The 24,489-nt window shown below is 43.3% G+C and overlaps 1 protein-coding gene across 1 annotated transcript; it reads left to right on the plus strand.

Annotated features, from left to right (window-relative positions):
• The first annotated feature begins 1,297 nt into the window (after positions 1 to 1,297).
• On the plus strand, positions 1,298 to 6,377 carry slitrk1 (SLIT and NTRK like family member 1). Its single transcript, XM_010782317.1, has one exon. The coding sequence runs from the start codon at positions 2,320 to 2,322 to the stop codon at positions 4,429 to 4,431; it is 2,112 nt and encodes a 703-aa protein (XP_010780619.1). The 5' UTR covers positions 1,298 to 2,319; the 3' UTR covers positions 4,432 to 6,377.
• Positions 6,378 to 24,489: the final 18,112 nt, after the last annotated feature.

A 24,489-nucleotide genomic window follows, 5' to 3' on the forward strand; every position in this document is an offset into this window, starting at 1 on the left:
TCTGACACTTCTACATCCAACTCCCAGGTGTAACCTTGCTTTGAGAAAAAAGATTATTAATTTAACCCTTTTAGAAGGGAAGATATGGTCATTTGTTCTGGGAATGTCATTTTCGAGCCTGAGACCTGAAAAACAGGCTCAGGGTTTAACAGGTTGATTTGAAAAAAATCAATGGACTTAAGTGTGTTTTGCGAAGATGATGGGCATATATTATTGACTTAGACATGTGTGCATTTCTTTTCTTTTTAATAATGCCAATAAACATTACATTTAATGAAAAACAATCTCTTTTTTCTGAAACTATAAAAGTGCAGCCAATTTCAAATAATAACACTAATAAATATTGCATAAACTGCTGATTATAAATTGTATCATTAAAATACATACTTGTTTTTAAATCATATTTTTTATGAATTATTTAAAAATGAGAAATAATTCAAACAAATCAAATTTAATTTAGTGGCAACAGGTGACATGTTGCCCACTTAGATCCAAAGAGTACCTAAGTACTGCACTTAAGTGGATGCACTATTCTTGTGGTTCAAGCCCTTAATAAACGATGCAAATAATATGCAAATATATACATATAATTAGCTTTATAGACAAATGGATCCGACAAAAAGAGAAGCATGCAGTTGTAAAAAGTTTAAACACACCCAAAGAGAAGCCAACAAGTATAGGGAGTTTACAAGCAACAGCAACAACTGCAAGCTCACTGACAGACAGACGGACAGACAGACAGGCAGAGTGGGTAGGGAGACATTACTGCCCGTCAATGGACTATAATGGGAATGTTTTACAGCCCCATGTATAGGTGGTCCTAATGATATTTTGCTTATTGCAGGATGCTTTGCTGGAATCTCCTGAGTCCATAGATTGGTCTCTTATTGCAACCAATTTAAAAAATAATATCAGAGAAGAGGAGATTTAACTTAGCATCAATGTTTCTGTCCTGCTTTTAATTCCAATGGAGCACTGCAGAAGGATGAAGAGGAGGAGGAGGTGGCTGAAGGGGGGGCGTCGGGGCAACTACCTTAACTCTCCTGTGCTTCAGCTGATGTAATACTCTCAAACAATGGAGTATAATAAAATCGATAGGAGATGAAATTGTTTTCAAACCACTTCCCTTGTCTTTTTTCTTCCAGTTGTAGATCTATTTCTGCAAAGGGTTTTTATATTGGAAGAACAACAAAAAAAAACGTCACGCACACATGCGCATATAGGGTGCCACACTGACGCATCGTTTGTTGTATAGTCAACTGTTTTTTTTTGTCTTTGCTGGACTGAGGCATGCCTGTAGCGGATTATTGTTTTTACCGCATTCAACAGTGTTTTCAAAGCAAGGGGCGAAAGTCAAGGCTGTAACAGTGGAGGCTCACATACGGAGGGAGATCCGCTAAAGTAATGCAGTTTATCCCTTAAGAACTGAAGGAGGGGGGGTCATTCATGGCAGTGAACGGAGGTATCACGATCCTAATGTGAAATCTCACCAGTGTTTTCAACGATGCGGACTTGGACACTTTTACCATGGAGCTGCAAGAGTCAAAAATAACAGCAGGAGTCTAGTATCGTGACAGAAACCTTTTTTTTTTGCTTTAAAGTATGATTTAAAGAAAGATCGTCCCTGTATGTGGATTGATTTTTTTTCCCCCCCCTTTGCTCTCGCTTCTCAGCATTCCCTCAGTCAGTCGACCGGTTTTTGCCATTACAGCTCAGTAGAGGGTGTCAGATTATTCTTAGAGCACCGCGCTAGGATGAACACTGTCTCTGCGTTTCTCCTTTTGTGATTCCCAAAACCGCCACAAAAGGGGGGGTGGGGGAGAGACGAGCGAGGCAACACGCCGAAGGATGTGAGGGGGGATGCGGGTGTTTTGCAGCGGTGAGATCGCTTCTAAAGCTCCAGCGCACGGTGTGAATTCAGCACCAGGGGAGAGGGGACAACCTCAGACGCCGCAACACGCAGCAAGACTGGAGGAGAAAAAAGGCACGGATTTGTTCTCTTTTGCTCTGCCAAGGTCAGTGTTAAACGAACTGAAAACAGCCGAAAGATGTGTTGGACTCTACGGTCGCCTGCTGCTTTTGATTTTGATCATAAACACGCTCTGAGGATTCAGTCGATGTGAAAGAGACGTTTATGTGGGCATTTTCAAACTGGAAGTCTGGACACAAGTGCACGTTAGATGCAGCATGGATCTGTTATAAAAGATTGCTTTATCTTCTCCCTAAATGTCTCTATCTACCATTTTTCCTCTCACTGATGTAGACTGAATTCACAGCTCGTATGTCTTAAAACCGGGAATGAATTGTCCACGTTGAAAAATGCTGCTTTGGATTGTTCTGCTGAATGCGGCTCTTTGTGTTGCTGGTGGAAATGTTACAAAGGACATTTGTAAGGAGCAGATATGCTCTTGCAACGAGATCGAGGGAGATCTGCACATAGACTGCGAAAAAAGGAGCCTCACCACTCTGCAGCATTTGACTGGCCCGAGCTCGCATTTTTATCACCTGCTGTTGCACGGAAATTCTCTATCCAGGCTATTTCCCAACGAGTTTGCCAACTTTTACAATGCTGTGAGCTTGCATTTGGAAAACAATGGCTTGCACGACATTGTCCCCGGTGCCTTCCTGGGACTGCAGCTGGTGAAAAGGCTGCACATCAATAACAATAAGATACGATCATTCAGGAAGAGTACATTTCTGGGGTTAGACGACTTGGAATATCTCCAAGCTGATTTCAATCTACTGAGGGACGTTGACCCCGCCGTTTTCAGGGACCTAAACAAACTTGAAGTGTTAATACTTAACGACAACCTCATCAGTGCGCTACCTATAAACGTGTTTCAACATGTGCCCATTACGCATCTCGACTTGCGGGGGAACAGAATCAAAACGGTGCCTTATGAGGGGGTCCTTGAGCAAATACCGGGCATTGCGGAGGTTTTGTTGGAGGACAACCCGTGGGACTGTAACTGCGACCTGGTTTCTCTGAAGGAATGGCTGGAGAACATACCGCATAACGCTCTTATTGGGAGGATGATATGCGAGGCTCCCACCAGGCTGCAGGGGAGCGACCTGAACGAGACATCAGAAGCGGACCTGTGTCCTTCACAGAGCGGCAGCGTGGACACCAGCCTGGTAGCCCCTCCCACACAGGAGGAGGCCTCTGAGAGCGAGGCTCAGGTTCCCCGTCCCACGCCTTACAAGCCCAGCAGAGACACCAGCGGTCCCCCAACGCCTGGCCACGGACCCAAGAGCCGCTCCAAATCTCGTGAGAACTGGCAGCTGAAAACGAGGCCAACTCCAGTGATGTCAGGTGAGAACGGGGACAGAGAGCTGCCTCACAACATGACGTGCCCCCAGCCTTGCAAATGCAAGCTGATCGGCACCAGACAGGGCCTGGGGGTCTTGTGCGAGGGCAACAAGATCGAAAGCTTATCCAACCTCAAGCCTAAACCCCTGGCTGCACACGAATTGAACATGCGAAATAACAACATACACGCAGTGAAAAAGAACCACCTGCTCGGCTACACCAGCCTCAATTTGCTTGATCTGGGGGGGAACAACATCAAGGTGATTGACAACAGCACTTTTATAAACCAGAGCGAGCTCAGATGGCTGTATATGGATAAGAACTATCTGGATACGCTGATAGCAGAGATGTTTGTGGGCCTCGGGAATCTGGAATATCTCAGTTTGGAATACAACGACATCCAGATGATAGTGGCAGGTGCATTCAGCCCTATGCCTAATCTGAGGGTCCTGTTCCTCAATAACAACTTGCTGAAATCTTTACCAAACGATGCTTTCCTTGGGATTTCTTTGTCCAAAATTAGTCTTCATAATAATTATTTCCCCTATCTGCCCGTGCCGGGAGTGTTAGACCAGCTGAATTCAATCATACAAATCGATTTGCATGGGAATCCGTGGGATTGCTCGTGCAACATCGTGCCCTTCAAGCAGTGGGCGGATAAACTCGGAGACGATGTGATAGTGAGTGATCTCAAATGCGAGTCACCCGAAGAGTTCTGGAAACGAGATTTCCGCCAAGTCCGGAACGACCTCATGTGCCCTAAACTCCTTGACAAAGTCTCCCCCACACCCCTGTCCAAAAACAGCACTTTCACCCAGGACTCGGGGACGCGCTCAAACTCTTATTTGGAGCCGAACAGGGTCTCAATCTCTGTGCTCGTCCCCGGGTTGCTGTTGGTGTTTGTCACGTCCGCTTTCACTGTCGTGGGGATGCTTGTGTTTATCTTGCGGAATCGAAAGCGATCAAAGCGGAGGGACGGGAACTCCTCCGCCTCAGAGATCAATTCCTTACAGACAGTGTGTGACTCGTCGTATTGGCACAGTGGGCCTTATCACGCAGACGGGGGCGCGCACAGGGGCTTCGACTGCAGCACGCACCTTTCCACAACAAATGATGCATAAAGAGACTCTGGGTCTAGTACAATGAACCCATACCGGACTGGATTACAAAAATGTCATCCAGACACACTGATGCACACATGACTGAAAATCATCCAGCTTTTGTTCGTCAGTGGCGAACACAGACTTGTTTATGTCTTGTTTTCGCCAGTTGAACCAAGTAAGTCAGTCTGCTGCTGCACAGGCCCCACTCTGTAATATATGTATATGCCAAGCCCCCTGGCTTAAACCCCTCCCTCCCTCCTCCTCCCAGTTCTGCTATTTGCCGCAATCGGACTACGGATATGAGACAGAAAAAAGGGAGAAAAGGAAGCGAGGGAGAGGGCGTGTGTGTGTGTGTGAGAGAAAGAGAGAAAGAAAGAGAGAGCGAGAGAGAAAGCAAAGACCGAGGACCCAGGAAATGGTGCACGAACGCATGAATGTAAATGTAAATACTCGGACCGATGTATCATAATCTGCATGATGATATTTCGCATGGTTTCAACACACACACGACGGCGAGGAACCATAACCACCATAACCAACAAAGAAGCAAACTCGACCCTTTCATGTTATATCAATATGACGACAATATATAGATATTAAGAATTATATATGACTATTACAAAGTGCCATTTCTCTATTTTTTGTGAACCTGCAGTCAGGATTTGTATTTGTTGTTTTAAACTTGTTTGAAGAAAAGAGAAAAAAAATTAACTGATAACAATGACTCTCGGAAAGGAGTGATGGAAGTGCTGTCAGTGCATGTTATTTTCTGTTTGTTATCATTTGATTGTCGATAAATATTGGGGTTATTTATACCGTACTAGATGGTGCAGATTAAATCCATGTCTGCGCAGTCATCATCTCCTTTATGAATGTAAACTGTGTTATTTTATGGTGTGCCAATTGTTGACTTTCAGATATTCAGACATGCAGATGAGCATGACCAATTAACGTCACTCAGATGCTTATGCTGCAAAAGTTAATGTAGCTAAAATAACAGTTCTGTGGTTTTGTGTGTCAATGAATATAGCCTGCTTTGGGTGAGAGGAAGAAAAAAAACAAGTCATTTAAAATGGGGGGTTTATACCATCATATTTTTTCAACAACTGAGCAAAGAAGTGTTTTCAATCGAGCTATGTAGGTATAATTCGATCTATGTAAACAGCGCAGGTAGACTGATATAGACTAGAATGCTTTTTTAATGTCAGAAAAAAAAGTATTCCTCCACATACAAGCTTATGGCTATGATTCACTTTCATTATGTTGTGAGCTTTTGTAAAGCCATCTAATCTTGTCCAAATAAGAGAATTGAAACTGTATTTACTACAACATGTGCTTGAAATAGGCTGTTTTGGGGTGTGGGTTTTTGCTTTCTAACAAACTGGGGCCATGACATGGGAAGAACTCAGCATGTGGCCAGACGCAGGAGTGTATCTCCTTCACTAAGGGGATTACAAAAACACACACACACACATAGGCGGAGCTAATTTGATAATGCAAGATGCCTTTTTCAAATCAGCATTTTGAACTTGAGATACTCTTCTCGAGGGGGTCGCATGGTTTTTGTGGGCTCATGAAAACAATGCCATGACTGAATACCTGTTTTGCAGTGCTCATCTGTCGGGTTTGCTGCTTATTAGCCTGCTTCAAAAGAGCTTGGATTTGGATAAACAACTAAAAGATTAAACAGTTGGGGCATACTTCAGTCTTCACACATTTTTTCTCTGCAGTGTCTAAAACAGATGCAAGGAATGTGTAATTTTCTTTTGTCTAACAATGAAATATTCTATTGCTGGTGACATCTTTTTGTCTGTGCATTTATTTAAGAAACCTACTCTAGGATGCCTAATTTGGACAAGATTTCTGCATCATTCGGCAACAATTCTAACATGCCATGGCCATGATGAGAGTGTACAGTTGTTGATGTGAGATAGGGTTAGTTCGACTTTTGTGCCCCAACCCATCCCCCCCACCCATTCATGGTCTTTTTCATTTGATTGTTGTGTTTTTTTGTTGTTTTTTTTTTGTTCTCTTGTCGCCCCAGGTTTTCTTGCGCCTCCTGCTTGTAGGCCTACGAGTATTTCTGCCACCAGTGTGCAGACTAGCATTATGGGTCCATGGTGTCTGAAGCACTCTACCCGGTTTGTTGTGTGGGGCTGTGGCGTTTGTGTTTAGTTGTGCTTGAGGATTGGGGAGGGGGGTGGGGGGGGGGGGCAGGTGGGCGGCTGGGTGTGCTGTGGTGTTTGTTGGCCCCTCAGTGCCCCCCCATCTTGCCCTGCTAGTAGCCTAGTGTATTTTCCAACCAGTGTTGCAGACTAGCATTGTCCATGGCTGCTGAAGCACTTTCTACCTGCTTTCTTTGTCTGCCTGCCCATGCTGACTGTGTGTGTGTTTGTTGGGGAAGCCTGCAGAGAGAAGATGAGAGAAACAGAGCTGAGAGAGAGAGCATAGCGTGACATATGCATTCTGGCTCCCTTACCTTCCCCACTGCCCCCCCTCGTCCTTCCCCTCCTCCATTAGCACCATGTAACCATGTGCAGCTGACCTTTGGGACTAACATTTCAGCAGATCTGTGACAACACACTCATCATCATCACCTCCCTGCAGTTCTGTCCCGTCACCTTGCTCCCCCCCCCCCCCAACCCCCGTTTCCCCAATTTTTCTGTTTAATCACAACGGGTGTTGGTGTTGGTGGAGGGGAGTGGGTGGTTTTGGGTAACTATGTGTCTCTTCTGTGGAGTATTACCGTGCCACAGCCCACTGATGATTTGTCATGATTTTCAAACGCTGTGTTTCAAAGTTACATTTATATGCTTTGCGATATTTGACCTGCTTCTATTTTGTTAAATAAAGTGTGGTTGAGGTTGAGTAAAAAACAACAAAAAAACACAACAATGTTTGCTTTGAGGAATTTTGATTGTATTGGAGGTGGTGTAATGGGACATGTGACAGGTTTGATTTATGGTCTGTTCATATTGTTTAGCATACCTAATATACAGAAGGGGTTACATATGCTAACTTCAAGTACCTCTTTGTCCTTCAATATGGAAAACAGTTCAAAATAAGGTCAAATTCATGTCATTTGATTTACATACACTGTAGTGGAGGATCTTACATTGTGTTGCAATATCGTATCATATTATTTTTAGACTGTTTTATTATGATTCTTGGATGCTAGTTCCTTGTTACCCAGGAGGGAGAATGACACATTTAGACTCTTGCTGCAGTGCGTATGCAACCCTACAATCCAAGATGGCTGATGAGTATATTTTACAATAATTCCAAGTTGTGCATCAGAAGTGAAAAATGTTCTACATAATGGCATTGCAGACGTCAATGAGGTGAATCCTACCACTCTTATTGCATACATGTATGGACTACACCTACATATAAGAATATAAAAGCAGTTGAGTGCTCTACTTTTTGTAATATTAGATAATAGATAAAAAAAACATTCCCTCTGCTTGAATCCATTAGAGATTGCTTTCCGTCAGGTGTTCCTGTGCTGTAGGTCTGTGTGACTCGCTGGCTAACAGTAGGACCTATTCATTAATGCGATGGATAATAGCTGTTGGAATCGCAGCGGAGAGGAGCAGCCTTATTTACACGCTGGGCACACAGCACTCCAACACTGTTATGGCCCAGCAAGCCTGCCGTAGTTCGTGTGATAGTCCCCCCCCCCCCGAGGAGCAGGCAGTTGATGCAACACTTCCAGCAGAGATAACATCATCTGCACACCTCTTACACTCAGCTTCGGTGTAAGTCTTTGGTTTAATGTGGGACATTTTAATCCTAGGGGTATGGAAGATAGCTTGTGTTCTGTATTTGGAAGCTGTGCCTTTTTTTGCTTCAGGGTTACTTCTCTGCAAACTAAAAACAATGTACCCTGTTTGGCTTGTTAGTCATCGGTTGGAACACCCACTACTACCATTATGTCTTGTTTTTGTGCTACATCAGGCACATCTCCAATTGTTTTTGCATTGTTTTTGTTCCTTTGAGGCAATATCTGGTCAGAACATCCAAAGCAGGTATTTCGAACACATTGTACTACAGGATACAAAACCCTGTCATTCAGCATATTTGTGTCTTGCTTGGGATATTTCAGATTCATGCTGAGTTACAAATGATAGCATAATGGTGAGGAACTCAACCGAGAACACGGGTCTTTCCCTTTAATTAGCGCTAAAGCGTCAGCGGCTAGCTTTTATCTGACTCCCAATGGTCGGATTCAGTCTGTCTGCTCTTGTTTAGGTTTTGTAATCAAATCCCCAAAAGCCTTTTTCAGCTTGGGTATTATCCTTTGATGATAGCTTTGAAGAAAGTCCCATGTGTTGCACTGAAGGCTCGCCAGTAGTCCTGCACTTGAAAACTCTGCAGCCACTGAAACCCCTTGCTGCTGGTTCAAGCCCATGGGTGTGTGTAGTAGTGATTATCTTTCACTATCCACAAGGATTTCTTGGTGCTAGTCCCAGATATTTTTATGAGCCCATCTACCTCCAAGTACTTAGCCTATAAGTCTCAGTGGTTGGGTTTTATCAGTAGTGACGTTCTTTGTGAGCCACAATAGTAACTGTATGGTCTTTAGTGATTGTGAACCAGCACCGTTTTTTGTTAGCTTAAATGCAATAGACTGTTTAACATGACAGGAAACACAGCAGGCATTCATTTGTGCAATCACTGTGCTTGGTAATATACCGTTCAATATGCGAACATATCGTAATTACAACCACAAATGAAAATCTTTAGGGGTTAAAAATGTCTGTGTTTTTCCCTGCAGCTTTGATCAATGTTCTTTTTAAATGCAATCACTGCAAGTCATTGTTAGGGTGGCTAATCAGTCTAAAATTGATGTATGTTTGCTCTGATAGCTCTAAACAAGAGAGAAAAGGTGGCACTTTAGTTTATTTCCGCGCTTGCAACAAAGCAACAATACTATTACTACGGAAAGTTACCTTTGAAGCAGCTCTTAACGTGTTAACGTGGGCGGGTAAATCAATCAAAACAAAAGAGATTCAGATATTTCAAACTTCAATTGCCAGACAGACTATAGAGCAAAAATCCAGAGTAATTAAAAGACTCTCAACTCATAATTGACCCAGATCTGGTGTCAACCCACGGCACACCTTTAATCAAGATGAGTGAATAGTCTACTGAGTGTTTCCTCCAGCTCTAAGTAATCCTCTTCTCCCACCCCCCCGCCTATCGATTATTTCATTTAGCGGCCACACGAGTTCCCCATCCCTCACTGGGAGGCTTTATGTGGCTCCACCCGATTTGATTACACCGCTCCAATTGGAGCTACAACTGAAATACAAAAGGGAGTTTGTTTGCAGTCATGAAGTAAGGGTGTAGGTTGGTTTGGAAATACTAACTCCATTTGAGGTTAACTTATTTCAAACTACATAACTCCCCCTTATGGGTGGATGTATGGCCATGCACATACTCCACAGCTTGACACCGAGGGTATTAGACATTTTAAATTTCCTAAGGCTATCTTGGTCTGAACCCAAAGAAACCTGCCCTCAATGCCTTTTACAATTATCTGGCTGATCAGAGAGAAGATTGTAACTGGGACAAGGGGACATTGGTGTACTGAGCGCTCAGAAAGGGAAAGACTCACCTTTATGGGATATATAGCTGCCCCTTTATACATTATTATATGTGTACACAAGGCTCTCCTCCTCTACTAGAAGTGGCTTTAAGGTGCTTGATGGGAGACAATGATGCTCTGAAGTTTTGACTTTGTGGATTTTGAAAACTTGAGCACACGCTGATGCCACAACAAAATGATTATTGCTATATCAAATAACATATATATTATTGCATATATAATGTAACACATATTGACCTCTATTTGTTATTCAAGCCAAATAATACAAATTAAGAGTCTAAATGATCAGTATTTGTAGAAAATACTTAACTTTTGCCACCATTTTAGAGCCAACTTTATATCAGACTCCTCAGCACTGTAAACTGTCATGTATAAACTCGTCATATTTTGAAGCTTCGAGATTTGAACTCTTAAAGGAAGGACATTTGCATTTCCACATACTGTGCTACAGCTTCACTACCACTAAGCAGACACACAGCATGCATTGATATGTAAATGTGTGATGTCAACATGATGTGACATGTTGACCGGTGGCCGTATGTGCACAGGGTGAGCACACATGGGCTTAAAGCCCTATAGGAGACTCTCACACAGAGAAGCCTTTAAGTCCAACTGTGCACACTGACAGGTGACTCAATTAGATATGCATTGCAAATCACTTACTATTCAGCCAGAGATGAAAGCACAATGTAAGTATTTGAGAAGTGAAAGAAGCAATGTGACATGTTCACGCGTCCTTGACGTCTAAACAGGGCTTTGGATAGAGGAAATGAAATCCTCTATTCAAGTGGGATTTTTCCGCGTGAACGGTGAATGGAAAAGTTCATCCCCATTTCATTCCCCCCCCCCTTACTACAATGTAGACTCAGCTCCATTCAGAGGGATGTTTTTTTGATTTCTCTCTCCTTTGTCACTCTTTGACGACTGGCAAATCGATAGCCTCCTGAAGACGGGGTTGGGGGAGGCATTGACTTCCTTTACACCCACTCTATTTGGCTTGACAGTTTGTGGCAGCTCGCAACAAACACATTATCATCCCCCGTCATCAACAACAACAATCCACAAAAAGAGAGGATGAATAAAAACAAGCGCTGACGTCCCTGAACTTTGCTGTTATGTGCGTCAGAGAAAGTCTTCATCCCCTTTTGTAGATATACTTTGGTGTGTGTGCAAAAAAGACTGGAAAGACCTTTTCTGGTTGATGCTTTCGAAGAAAAGTTACCCGTCTTCTTATTGCCTGAAGGATTTCTTTTTTTCAAAACAAGAGCATCTTCTTCCTCTCTCGCTGTTCTTCTTATATTCAGTTTTCGACAGAGTGTTGAGTTGTTGCTTAGCACCTCAGGCTATGAAGCGCCGTGTTGCACTTATGTGGGGAAAACGGTTTTTTGCAGTGAAACACGTGACGACACATTTAGCAAGCGTTTTCGGAAAATGTCACTGGCAATTAAACCATTGTTTGATGTTGTGGAATTTATTTCACGGCTATTTCTGGCTGCCAGCTGCTATTTGACCCTTTTAGGTTTTAAATGGCATTCTGCAGATTTGTCTATGTTCCTCACCATCTACGGATAACAACACACATAAACGAAGTGCTCTCCCTCTTGCTCTTTCAGATGCACAAATACACATGCATGCTGGATGAATGCAGTCCTTAACCTGGCGTACTACAACCGCTCAGCAAATGCCAGCTGGGTCAACAGATGCCCTGGGCATTCATTCTAGCCTGCTCTCAAACAAAGATGTACCGCTTCGTCTAGAAACACAACCAACACACACATAACCATGCACATGCCTGCACACTGAGCTCTACATTGCAGAGGTCTAGAAGCAGATTACAGAGGTGTTATCTCGCTTCTCGCTAACTGCAGCAAGCAGAGAGGTGGCAGGTCAAAATGAGTGGCTCTGGGATATGGCTGCGGATAAATCTCCTTGATTTGATAGAGAGAGAAGCATTACATATGAAACCTATGCATAATGTAAGCAGAGGGATATCACGGTGTACAGGAAGAAGGCACTTTGCTATCAAAAGGTACAGCATTAAAGATAACAACGCCTCCTTTGTAGACGGACAAATGCACCATGTGTGAGATGATGCAACAATTGAGGTTTGAAAGACACAATAGACAACGCTCTCAAATGGCTGTGCGTAATCTTTAAAAATATTTTTAAATAAAGAAAACCTGGCCTTGTCCCAGTTCTCCCTCTCAACCGCCTCCTTGTTTTGAGTCATTGTTAGTTTGGGAAACCCTCCAAAAAGGCAGGTCCAAGTAGTAATAGTAGTAGTGGTGAAGCAACTGCACTATGGGATGAGTCTCCACCGGTGACTCATATCTTCAGGAGCCAGCAGTTGGAAAGAGACCGCATATAAAAAGCTTACTTTGGACGAAGAGGTATGGCATAGCTATGTTTTGCATCAACCTGAGAGACAAAAGTGTCCTCCAATGAAAAACATGTTTTCCGCTTATTACACTAATAAAAGGTGGATTTTCCTCCCATTTCTATAAATCTAATTACAAACCTTGTCCCATTTTAGTCCATTCTCAGTTTACATTGTTGATAAAGTTCAAACAAAAAGCCCAAATGTGTGACAGGAGCTGTGGTTAGCGGTGTGGCGAGCCGAGCCAGTCAGCGGTGGTGTTTAACAAATACACGAAACAGGAGAGGGCCCGTGGGAAAAGCTGTCGCCAGCTCAGAGTGAGACACAGGAAGGCCTGGAGGAAGTGGTGGGGGGGGGTGAGGAAGGGGGAGGAGAGTCAATTGGATTCATTGACTGACGACAGGGAATGGGAAGAATGCACAGATGGCGAATGATAGGCAGAGAAAGGAAGGTTAAAATAAACCAATCTAGAGTTCATTTTCAAAGCACTTCATACTGTATATCATTCCTGTGTTGCCCTCATATTCGTATTCCCACTCAGCTGAGGCAGGAAGTGGGAAGCAATATCATATAAGAGGCACAGGGAGCATCTGCTCTGAGTCGGAATACATCATGGACTGAATTACGTTTATCCTCCTGAGAGAAACGCATAGAATCAAAGCAGATTTGATGGTTAATACGTGGATTTATTTATTCCTAGGAGATGCGTTTTGTTTCTGCTTTCAGACGAATTCCTTTTTATCCCATTTAAAGCTGGCATTACAACACCATCTGTATCTGAATGTGTTTTCTAGATAATAATGCTAATTCATGCCAAATGTAAATGCATGCAGAGTGCACTGAAAAGCTTTCAACCACATTTTAGCCTTTAGAAAAATAAATCTCGACACCTATTGAATTTGCAGTGGAGGGCCAACAGAGTGACATCAAAGCTTACAGAGAAATGGGATCGATGAAGAAAAGCAAGAATGTTTTCTAGGTTTATTAACTTTATCTTCACTACCTGGATTTTAGAAATAAGGCTAACTATTATATCGATGCTGGGCAACATCTAATTTGACCTAATGTGACCATAAACTACATGTTTATGATACTGTAACTATTTGGAAATGTGCCTAGAATTAGATTTATGTCCACACGTCTTTTACCCTATTGCATGCTGGGAGGTTTCCTGTTATGACTAACTGGGGAAGCTACACTATTAGCTCATATAAAGTATACATTTAAGGTAGACTAAGAACAATTGCTACAAGTCCATTGCTTTCTAAAATAAAATAAATAATACTTTTAACACACATCTTATTAATTAAGACACACATTATTGATATTGTAATAAAAATAAATATGACATTGCAGAATAGACTCTTTGAAATTCTAGTGGATGTTTCAAACTTGAACATAAGTCTTAAAATAAGAGTGAGGTTGAAAAAGAAACAATAAGTGGTGGGCACACTTTAGGGCTGAGTCACTGCAGTGCTTCCAGCAATATTCCTGAGATGGACAGCAGCAGGTTGGGCGCTGAATACCATGGAGCATATCTCTTTTCCCATGTCCTCTCCCCAGACACAAAAAAGCAAGAGAGAGAGAGAGCAAGCCAATCTATAACCTGTCAGTGTCTCTCCCTTGATGGCTGGATGATGGATGACTGCATCTTCCCTAACAATACTCAAACACTCCCTGTGTGGGAGGCCTCTTGCACAGGGGCAAGGTAAGCGCTGTGTGTGTGTGCGGGAATTACCGTCTCCGTTTATTACACTTTAACTGACAGCTGACAACGTGCCCTCATGTGTATGACATGGCTGGAGGGCTGACCCTTTCTATTTAAAAATACATTAGAAGGACATTCAAGAGAGTGAAAGCGCAATTAGGTTACCCACTTTTTTCCCCAGAATGCTCTTTACAGCCCCGACTATGGCGCGACTCACAAGCCTTACAAATGATCCGTCTCAGTCTGTGTGATCTCCACATTATCTACGCCGATGCATCTCAAATCTGAAAATCACCCCAGAAAAATCAGAGATGATGAAAGCCTTCAGCGCTGCACAGTTGGCANGTTTGGGGGTAATTTCGAGGCTGCACATGGGTAGACTTCGCGTCCTTCAAATCCCCACAATGCTTTGTGCACGGACCAATTTCAGAAACCCTTGCGGAGAATGGCTGGACCGACGCAGCACAGCACACATTTAAATGTAAGTATGTAGTGGCGTAGAACATGTGTTGGTAAATATGTTACTCTGTTGCATCATAGTTATCACCAAAAATGTGTTCCGTGAAAGTAAAGCAAGTTCATAATTAGATACACATTGTGAGGTATATATTTTCGGTACAGTTTATGTTGAAACCGTTAGAGAGAGTGGCACACTTGTTAGCCTGTTCCATTCTTCTTCGTTTTCCGAAGCCGTGGCCGTGGCTTGGAAGTATACTTGCTTTGTTTCTGAAGGAAGTGACTTGGAAGTATGCGACTACCAAGCCAGTATCCTCGAAACGGCCAGTCTCTCCTTCTCTGCAGGGCTGGTGTGTGACAGGGGGCGTGGCTGGTATTCTCCTGGCTGCAGATGAGGCACTGGCCCTCACCTCGCTTCTCTGCCAGAGAATTAAATGCTGTTCGACGATCCAGAGTGCCTTTCTGCAGCCTTGAGTCTAGTTTTGTTCACTTCGCAGTTTTTGAGGAACTTTTGAGTTTTGTGGGACGTTTTCCCTCTGCTTTGTTTTTGTACCTTACTGCAGCCAGCCGGCTCCCTGTCTTCAGTACCTGCCGTGGACTAGCTGCCTGTATTAAACACAATGGAACTTTATTTGTGTCAGTCTCTGCTTTGGGGTCCTACGTAGTATCCAAACGCCACACAATAGCTCGTATGACACTGACATTCCTTCATTTCACTTAATTTTGTAACATTTTCTTCTTTTTTTATGTCCTACCTAACTTGCACAAAGCTAACTTCCTGCAATTCCGTCACAACATTCTTTGTGACAAATTTCATGAATACAGTAGGTGGAAGCTCAAACAATCTATCATTATCAGGGCTTGTACAAAGACAAATACGGTAATTAGAAAAGAAAATATTGTGCACATCTTTTTCTATGGCCAATGGTGTTTATGGCTGTTTGCCAATTTCACATCTGGCAGATCTGACTCATAATCTTGAGATTGTTCTTGGCTGAACCAGCCAGCCTTCAGTCTTCTGAGTGGAGCTGCCAAGAGATGGAAGCCGTGGGTGGGTGTGTCCTCTGCCCTCCTTTCCTATGTCTCCTGCTTGATGAAAACAGCACAGGAAAGGACACACGATGAGAATTAATTGAAACAAGTGCAGGTGTCAGCAAAGCCTCGAGACTACTGGTGTGGAATGATCAAGGGGACTTGGGAAGAGACTTACGCCCACGTTGCTGGAATATCATAAAGTCAGTCACACGTTACACAGCCAAACGTATGTAAGGAAGGTGGTGGGTGTGCCGTATGGCATATCAACCTCATTCATGAATGAGCATTTATTATGCATGACCTAGGAAGAGTGGAGTCAGCTGTCAAACTGAAATAACATGTGACAGAACAGAGCAGTTGGCGGAAACAAACACAAACAACAACTGTTTTGATTACAGGTGACACAAGGTTTTCATTGTACTTGGTTACAAATCCACTCCAATGTGTGCTTTGATTATGTTTTTGTTCAGCCATTTTCTTTTTGTAATATTGTTGATTGATAAACCTTAAAAGATATTTTCTACTGTGGCCTTTTAGCTGCCTTGATTTTGAAAACCCACGCGTTTCTGAGAGGGCTCGTACTTAAAGATAATGATGGACTACACAAGACGTGGGTTTCAACAATGCCCTCTGCTCTGGTTTGTTTGAAAAGCCAGCACAGGGATGTCAGTTGGCGACTGAATGATGGCGAGGAGCGAAATCTGAATTCAGGATGAGTGTCAGGTTAATGTTCTCCTGCTCTCTGCCGCAACTATAATTCATTCTCCTCCGATCGCGGCGCGAAAGAGACATGAAAGCCTTTTCCTTCCCTCTTCTCTGCTCTCATCAGTCGAAGCCTTGCACGCATCCTCTCGATTACCATCGCTCATCTTTTTCTCTTTTGTTTCTCCCCTCGTGTCCCCATTCAATCCATTTTCATTTCCCCCTCAGTTCCCTTTAAAGCTGCTTTCATTTCAACCCGATCGCTCAATCTTCTACACCCGTCTCGGTCTTTTCACCAGCTCTCTGACAATCTCTGTCTCACTTCCTCCACCTGTCTGTCATCGTTCTCCCTTTTCTTTCAACCTTGCGTTCTTCATTCTTACACTCTGACTGCTTCCTCACCAGACTTGTTCCTCTTGTATTGGCATATTTAGTCTGTTTCCTTCTCGACACTTCTGTGCACTCTCTGTCCCTCCATTCTCAGCAATGCCCTCTACGGACCAATTAAGTTCTCCAGCGTGAAGTATTTCCCAACCCTATGCACTCGGGCCGAATGGACGGTTCGAGTGGTTCAAGGGCGGATAGATTTAACAATGTGGCCTCGACTTCTGATTTTTAAAAGTGCAATTCTCCAACTCTCTTTCCAAAGGTCCATAGACCCGCCAAAGAACCGTGCACACTCTCAGGCAAGGGACCTCATTTATAAATACACATTTGGACTCATCTTCCCCCGAGTTCATCCCAGGATCGCTTCCCACAGAAAACTGCTTTCTTTTTCCAATTAAAAAACAATGTAAACAAGATATGAGAGCTTTGTATTAGCGCGTGGAAATGAAAAGGTCTGAGTTGAGAGAGGGGGCATAACAAGGCAGATTTGGTTGGTGGTGGGGAAAAAAGAGAAAGACTGAAACTCTCCGGGCGTATTACACAACACACCAGGGTGCTGTCACATATGCTAGCAGCTCATTTTGTTTGCAATACTGGCAGAGACACTGAGAAACATTTTGTGGGCACATAGTTTTAGACTCACACCATTTTCAAGTGACATCCAAGGCTTACAAACATCTTTTAAAGAATAAATCCCTCTGCATGAACAGTTGTATGGTAGTGTGATCTGAAGAGGAATGGGTCTAACTTGTAATAATGACAAATAAACCAGATTAAAAGAATACTTTGTGGTAAGTTTAAAACCTCTGTGACTTGTTTTTGATTAACATTGCTGAGGAAACAGTTGAAGCTCCCGAAAAAGTGCCTGATTGACAGTTGAAGCGCCACATGTCTGCCTGATTCTGAGCTCTCAGAAAGCTACCAGTTGAACACAGATGACGGAACAGATACCATCTGAAATGTCAAAATCGGTGAGAAGGAAGCAGTCAATTAGCATTAAATAACAAAAAAGGTTATTCCGAGATGCTCAATAGATCTGGATTGGGGGTGAAAACCCAGAGCAGAAGCTTTGAAAAAAGAGGTATTCAAGATGTCACAGTGTGACAGGGATTGTCCTATTTAAACTGGCATTCTGAATTAAAAGGGCATCAGTGCAGTAAAGCGGAAAGCCAGCAGTCACATGGCACCATTAGCACGATGAGGGTGAGGCTAAAAATGGGTGATGTGTTAGCGCTGTCTTCCGCCACATTAGCTTCACAATTAAATGAAACAATGACTATGAGGTTAGAGTGCAGGCTTTCAGCTTCCAATCTGCCTTAACTATTAAAGCTGAATTAAAGAAAAGATTATATTCAGGGCCAGGTATGGCAAAAATAATGATAATCAATTCAAATCTTGCAGACATCCAAGAGCTCAAATTGTCTCGGTGTCCAACTTACATAAGAACATACTGTAGGTAGAGGAATCTCCAGCATTACAATGTGCTCCTCTTCTCCTAGCCCTGCCTGAAGCGTGCTAGTGACACAGAGCGTAGTTTGATCTCCCGTTGATTACTGCTCAGCAGTCGGCTCGGGCGCAGCCAAAAAAGATCAGTTTAAGCTCCAAATAGCTTCGAATAAAGCTGCTCACACTGGCCTGTCTGTTAAATGTGAGGCAGAGCACAGACAGGATACATGGCAGTGTGTCATGGCTCAGAGTGCAGGCCAGGTTGGCATGTGAGCTAATGAGATGTTTAGGAATACCTGTTATAAACATCCAATTATCTCTGCTCCTAAATCAATGTTTTGAAACCAACAGAGTCACACTAGCGGACAACTAGTGGTTTTCTAGTTAAACAAACAAATCCATTATGCATCACTATGACCATTTGTTGGTTCATGCTGAAGATGATACAAGATACAACAACAAAAACATGTGTTATTGCCAGCTTATCCTTGAAGGATCAGAACTTAAACCAGTTAGATGCAGCGTCTTTCCTCAAAAATCCCTGCTCATATTAAACACAACAGCGTTAAGATACGATACAATATCATTTTATTTTGTGCAGAAGCGCACGTCTGTTACAACAACAAACAGCTACTAGAGTTCTGGAAAACATCGCCAAGGGGATGGCAAACTTGTAATTTGGAAAGTCAGACTGTGAAGGAAACACTAAAGCTAATCTCTTCCAAGTGCCTTAAGTCATGAATAAGGCTAATCTATATTTAGTTTGAGAGTTTTAATTCCAGCCCCTGGTGTGATGTCACGCCATCGATTGCCCCTGCGTGCCGTCTGAAGCAGACAAAGCTCCCTGAGCTATTGTTTATTTACTTTAGGCTTTTCTTTTTGCTTTGTCATGATTGGAAAAAACAGAGACGGAGACAGGGTGAAAGAGATGATAAGACTAGAGTCAGTCAGTCACAAGCACACACACACGCACGCACGCACGCACGCACGCACGCACGCACGCACACACACACACACACACACACACACACACACACACACACACACACACACACACACACACACACACACACACACACACACACACACACACGCCATCAGACTAATTACGAGCGACAGGAAGGGAACTAAGGGAACCAGCTACAGCCATGGCCACTTCCACTGTGGTGGTCCGTTGGCAATATGCCCTATTTATGCATTTAACACACAAATACACACGTGTGTAGACATCCGCAAATAAATTAGCATAAATTCCCAAACACATACGCGCGTGAGTGCACATAAACAAGCATACACACACAGTGCAAGTACATGGAAAGGAAAAACTAAATGACATGGTTGGTACCGCTATCATTTACAGTGATTCAGCACCATGGACCACATGTGCGGTAATAGAGATAAAACATGCTCTATCTCGCTCTCAAACACAAACACACACACACACACACACACACACACACACACACACACACACACACACACACACACTGGAGCGATGCCAAGTCCTGGGGCACAAGCCTTGTGAATCTTTTAATTGGATGTGTGTTTTGACAGGCTAATCTCAGGAACAGGACACTGTCTGCCCACCAGAGTCTTTCTAAATGAACTTTAATACCACAGACATGCATCTTTGAGGACCTACGTTACATATTTATTTCATGTTGTTATCCCCTGCCACATCTGTTCGACTGTCTTGGTTACATACAGGACTCCCTGTACATAAGGACGTTTTCAGAGGTCAGCCGAAGTGTAACATCTCGGAGCCATTAGGATGTCAGCTGCTGTTATAGTCCCCGTTGGAACTATTAGTGGTGGAGCCAGCAATTTCATTTATTTATCCCCCGGTCTGAGCCTGTATTTCTTCATTTCTTTTTTATGTCTGAATATATTTAGCATTTCTTACCACATTTTTCATTGGTGGTGTATCAAAAAGTCAATACATATGGACATTTTACTCACGCATTTCCCATTACACATATCTTTTATGAAACAGGTGTGTAGGGAAAGGGACGAGGAGCTGGAAGGTTTGCAAAAAATATCCCAAACAGACAGAAAAATATAGGTTTTCATACTCGACCCTAATCATGTAAAAGGGTTCGCATTGAACCGTTGCTCACAAACATTTTCAGCAAGTTACAAAGTGTGAAGAAGCCTTTTTCTCGTGCAAGTTTTTGAAAAAAATGTCTTTCAAAAAATGAGAGAATAAAGAAAAGGCAGCAGAATGTTCATGCATACAATGGCAGAGGCAGGCTTTGAGTCTTCAGCACTGAAACGCTCACACACAAACACAATTTATTTCCTGGCAGTAGCTTCAGAGACACCAGAAAACATCTAAACCAAGTGATGTCCTTCCACTGCAATCCGCTGGTTATACAAAAATGTTTTATGGAACAGTACGGGCTGTACTTGTATGCAAACTAAAGCTTAAATCACTGGAATGGACACTTTATCTCTGCAACATCTGTCCGTGTGGAAAGTCCTCTTCTCCTTGACTGTGTCTCCTTGTTTGCTTTCTTGTTTCTCCACCAAGTCTCCTACAAATAACCGCACATTCAGTTTCTGCACGTTCTGTATGTTCTCGTAATAAAATACATATACTTTATTCTGCTACTCTTTGGTAAAGCATGCCACTGCTGCTGTACATCTCATCTCACTGTCATTTGTGTCATTCTTGAATAACAATGCAATGCACACCTTCAGCATTATAAAGGGAAAGTGAGGAAATGAAAGAAAGAGAGGGGCTCAGACGGAGAGGAAGAGATACTCTTACTCACAAATTGGCACTACTGCTTTCATGAAACAGAGGGGGGTTTATTTGTTTCACTTCAATTGTCAGAGACGGGGAGGAAAGAAGAATGAGCGGGAGATAAGGGACCAACAGTGGGGAGAAGATGTACTCTGTACACTGATTGAATAAAAGTGGGGAGATTTGGACAAGGATTTCTCTCTACTGCCCTTGTTGCATTCATTTAAAAGCTTTTCCCTGTTTACAGACAATGCGCTGCTGACATTCTCTCCTTGCAGCCTTGGTCATGCTGGTCAGGCCATCACAGCCTAGGATGTAACACAGTCAGTATTGAAAGTCAATATTGAAAGATCATCATGCAAATCAGTGTGTGCATTGGGTGTGATGATGCCATACAAATTATATTAACATATTTGTATAACCAGGGGCGCACATAACTGGTACGCATGCGCGGCAAACATCTGAAATGCGTACCGTCACTTGCCTCACTAAGCGAACCGGCGGACTTGTGAGGCATTTCCAGAAGGCGCTGCGATCACTGGACGTCAGCGCCAGTCGCCGTGCGCACAGACGGGGCTGCCGTTAACGTCAGTGTGTACGACTTCCACACGTGTGCTCCACTAGTGCCCACCTCCACCCCTCCCGTCGACGTTCAATACCCCCCCCCGGTCCGCGAAACAGAGGGGCCCCTCTCACCAAGAAAGTTATGTGCACCCCTGCGTATAACTGTCTTCACATAATGTAAATAAGGTTTCGGATGCCTATCATTTTTATTTTATGCATCACACAGGGCAAAGGCAAGGTGGCACACTTTTTATGTGCATTGGCGTTCAATGGTCCTGATGGTCCTAAAGGGTTGATGACCGTGTCAAAAGGTCCGGTCCCTTTAAAGAGGATATGTGGTGATTTTACGTCGAACTACAAAACATCTGTTCTACAAGATTAATTGTCTTAGTGCCTGTTCCCCCCCCCTCTTTTATCTCTCACTCACACAGTGCTCTCTGGCACCACTGGAAAGTCGGCAGCTAATATCCCACCCAGAGGAAAAAACTCGGGAGGACAAATCCAATCTCACAGCTGGTGGGAAAACAACACTTTTATCTGACTAAAATTGGTCAATTAGCAACAAATAAACTCAAACATTTCCCAGCTTCCTCCAGGGGTGATGGAGAAAGAAGTGAGAAAACAAGAAGAGACCTTCATTTCGCTCATTTAGGACATCCGATGATTTTTAATTACCCAATGGAAGGAGTCTTGTATTGAGCGACACGGCTGAACACTGTCACCTGTCCTCTCTAATTGTGCGTCTGCGCTCCTGAGGGGAGTTGGAGGGGAATGTAATTACGCTGAGATCAATAGTCAAGAGTCGACGATGACACAGTAACGATTCATATTATATGCAGATTGATTCATTTCCCAGACATTGTTAGTTTAATTTAATGGAGGTCTACAAGCTCGATGGGGGGGTATTTTTCTCACATTCATGGAACAAGGCTATAAAGACAATTATATGGGCAGGTTTAATTGCCTGGGAACTATATGGACTGATTAAAAACCACAGTAAAGGCAACTTACTGTGCATTTTGGGTGATTCCGAAGCCATATTGCATACTTACAAAGACAGTTAATTCCGTTATTTTGTAGGCTTCACAAAGAGGGCCTTACTAATGCTTAGAAAAGCATTTAAAGTAAAGGAAGGCAGTAAGTAAAAGAGGCTAAGGAATACAAAGTTACTAGAGCCAAACTAAAAGCTCTGTTAGCACCGATGTCCACAGCAACTTAACAGAATATACGTAACGGTTTGATCTCCACTCGTGGTCATCCGACTTAATGCTGCCTCTGAGGGGATTTGCAACAACATTGAATCTTTGTCCTAAATAGTTAAGGTAAGATACATGGGCCATCACCTTTTAAGGCCGTTGAGGATACGTAAAAGAGTCTGTAGTGACTTTTAAGTGTATATAATCTTCAGAAACACTCTGTGTATGGCAGAAAGCTGTCTCCCTGATGTAACATAACTACCGATGAATGCCTGTCATTTTATTGACACCGCCAGTGCGTATTCAAAGCAGACATCAATAGTAAAATGCCACACTCGTAAACATGGAAGAAAGGATGGGTCCTTCGAGGTGGCTGAGTCATTTTGCGATGACACCGGGATAGAAAGCAGGGGAGAAAAAAAAGGAAGGCAAATAAACAGCAAGTGACAGAAACAGAAAGGGAACAGGAGACAAGTCAAAGAAGCGAAACAATGGGACGTGTCAGAGATAGATGAAAGTTGCCTTGCCTGACTTCAGGTTTTTATGAAGTGCGTGCCCAAGAGACAGTTTTACCGTTCCCTCACGTACAAGGGGTGAAGGAAATTTAGGAAAAGGAAGTGACCGGCCCCAAATTCCCCGCAGAGAGAGGACCTTTGTGTCCCAGCAGACAACTGGAAAGGTCTGTTTGTCAGAATTGCTTTTTTCAACTCAGGACCATTTCAGCCGAGCATCCATTACTGGATTCATGCAACATTAAACTGAAAGTAACCCAGCTGGTCACTTCCTGCATCTGAATGAGACACCAGAGCGAATACTCTTTGAGGAAATGTACTCTGGAAAAGGTGCAGCATGATAAATGAAGCAATAATATTTTGGCGTGGAACAATGTTTGGCCAAAACAGGGAGCTTGATTTCATTACGATTCTTCAATGACACTAAACCGCCTCTGGTGGACTATTCTCTGTGTAAGATCATTTTAAAGGACATTAAAATGGAACAGGGAAACGTTTAACAATAGTGTCCTCTGGTAGCCAACAAAGATGCATCTCCTACACAAGACTGTTTATGGGAGCTCTGCGGAGTACTGTGAAACAAAATGCATGGGATTTTGCACAATAAATACACGTTTTTGAGCATGCTATGACCCAATACATTTTGAAGGTGCTTAAGGAATAACATAAAACACGAGATGAATTGTATTCAAATATTTAGGGTGAAGAATCACTTAAAGTGGACCTATCATGCTACATTTAAAAAATATATTGTAGGGCCATACCTATACAAAACATGTCTGTGAAGTTTTTTTTTCAAAATACCAAACAGATCACCCATTGTAGCCATACTGCTCAAACCCCTCTTTTGAAGCCCTGTTACGGCCCCTACACACGGCGGCGTGCGTTGTCGCTTGCCGGCGGGGGGGGCTGAAACTCGACCAACAACCAATCACATGAATCTCCCGCCCCAGACACACAAGCACGCGGTTTGATTGGCTAGAGCTTGCACTGGCATATGATTCGATTGGCTGACGCCTCCGTCGAGGCGGCAAAAGTAGAACATTGCTCTACCGTTACGGCCCCTACACACGGCGGCGTGCGTTGCCGCTTCAACGCGTCTGCCCATTCACTTTGAATGGGGTGATGTCACGATTCGCCAAACTGCATTGTGGGAGCAAAGCGTAGCTTCTCTTGCGGTGCTCGCTGCAAAAGTAGAGCAATGTTCTACTTTTGACGCCTCGACGGAGGCGTCAGCCAATCTAATCATATGCCACTACAAGCTCTAGCCAATCAAACCGCGGGCTTGTGTGTCTGGGGCGGGAGATTCATGTGATTGGTTGCTGGTGGTCGAGTT

This window comes from Notothenia coriiceps, unplaced genomic scaffold, assembly GCF_000735185.1.
Source record: "Notothenia coriiceps isolate Sejong01 unplaced genomic scaffold, NC01 NC01_scaffold00024631, whole genome shotgun sequence".
In the NCBI taxonomy this organism is placed as follows: domain Eukaryota; kingdom Metazoa; phylum Chordata; class Actinopteri; order Perciformes; family Nototheniidae; genus Notothenia; species Notothenia coriiceps.

Bases quoted from the DNA above. Each gene is read 5' to 3' on its own strand.
- slitrk1 (XM_010782317.1), top strand. From the start codon at position 2,320: ATGCTGCTTTGGATTGTTCTGCTGAATGCGGCTCTTTGTGTTGCTGGT.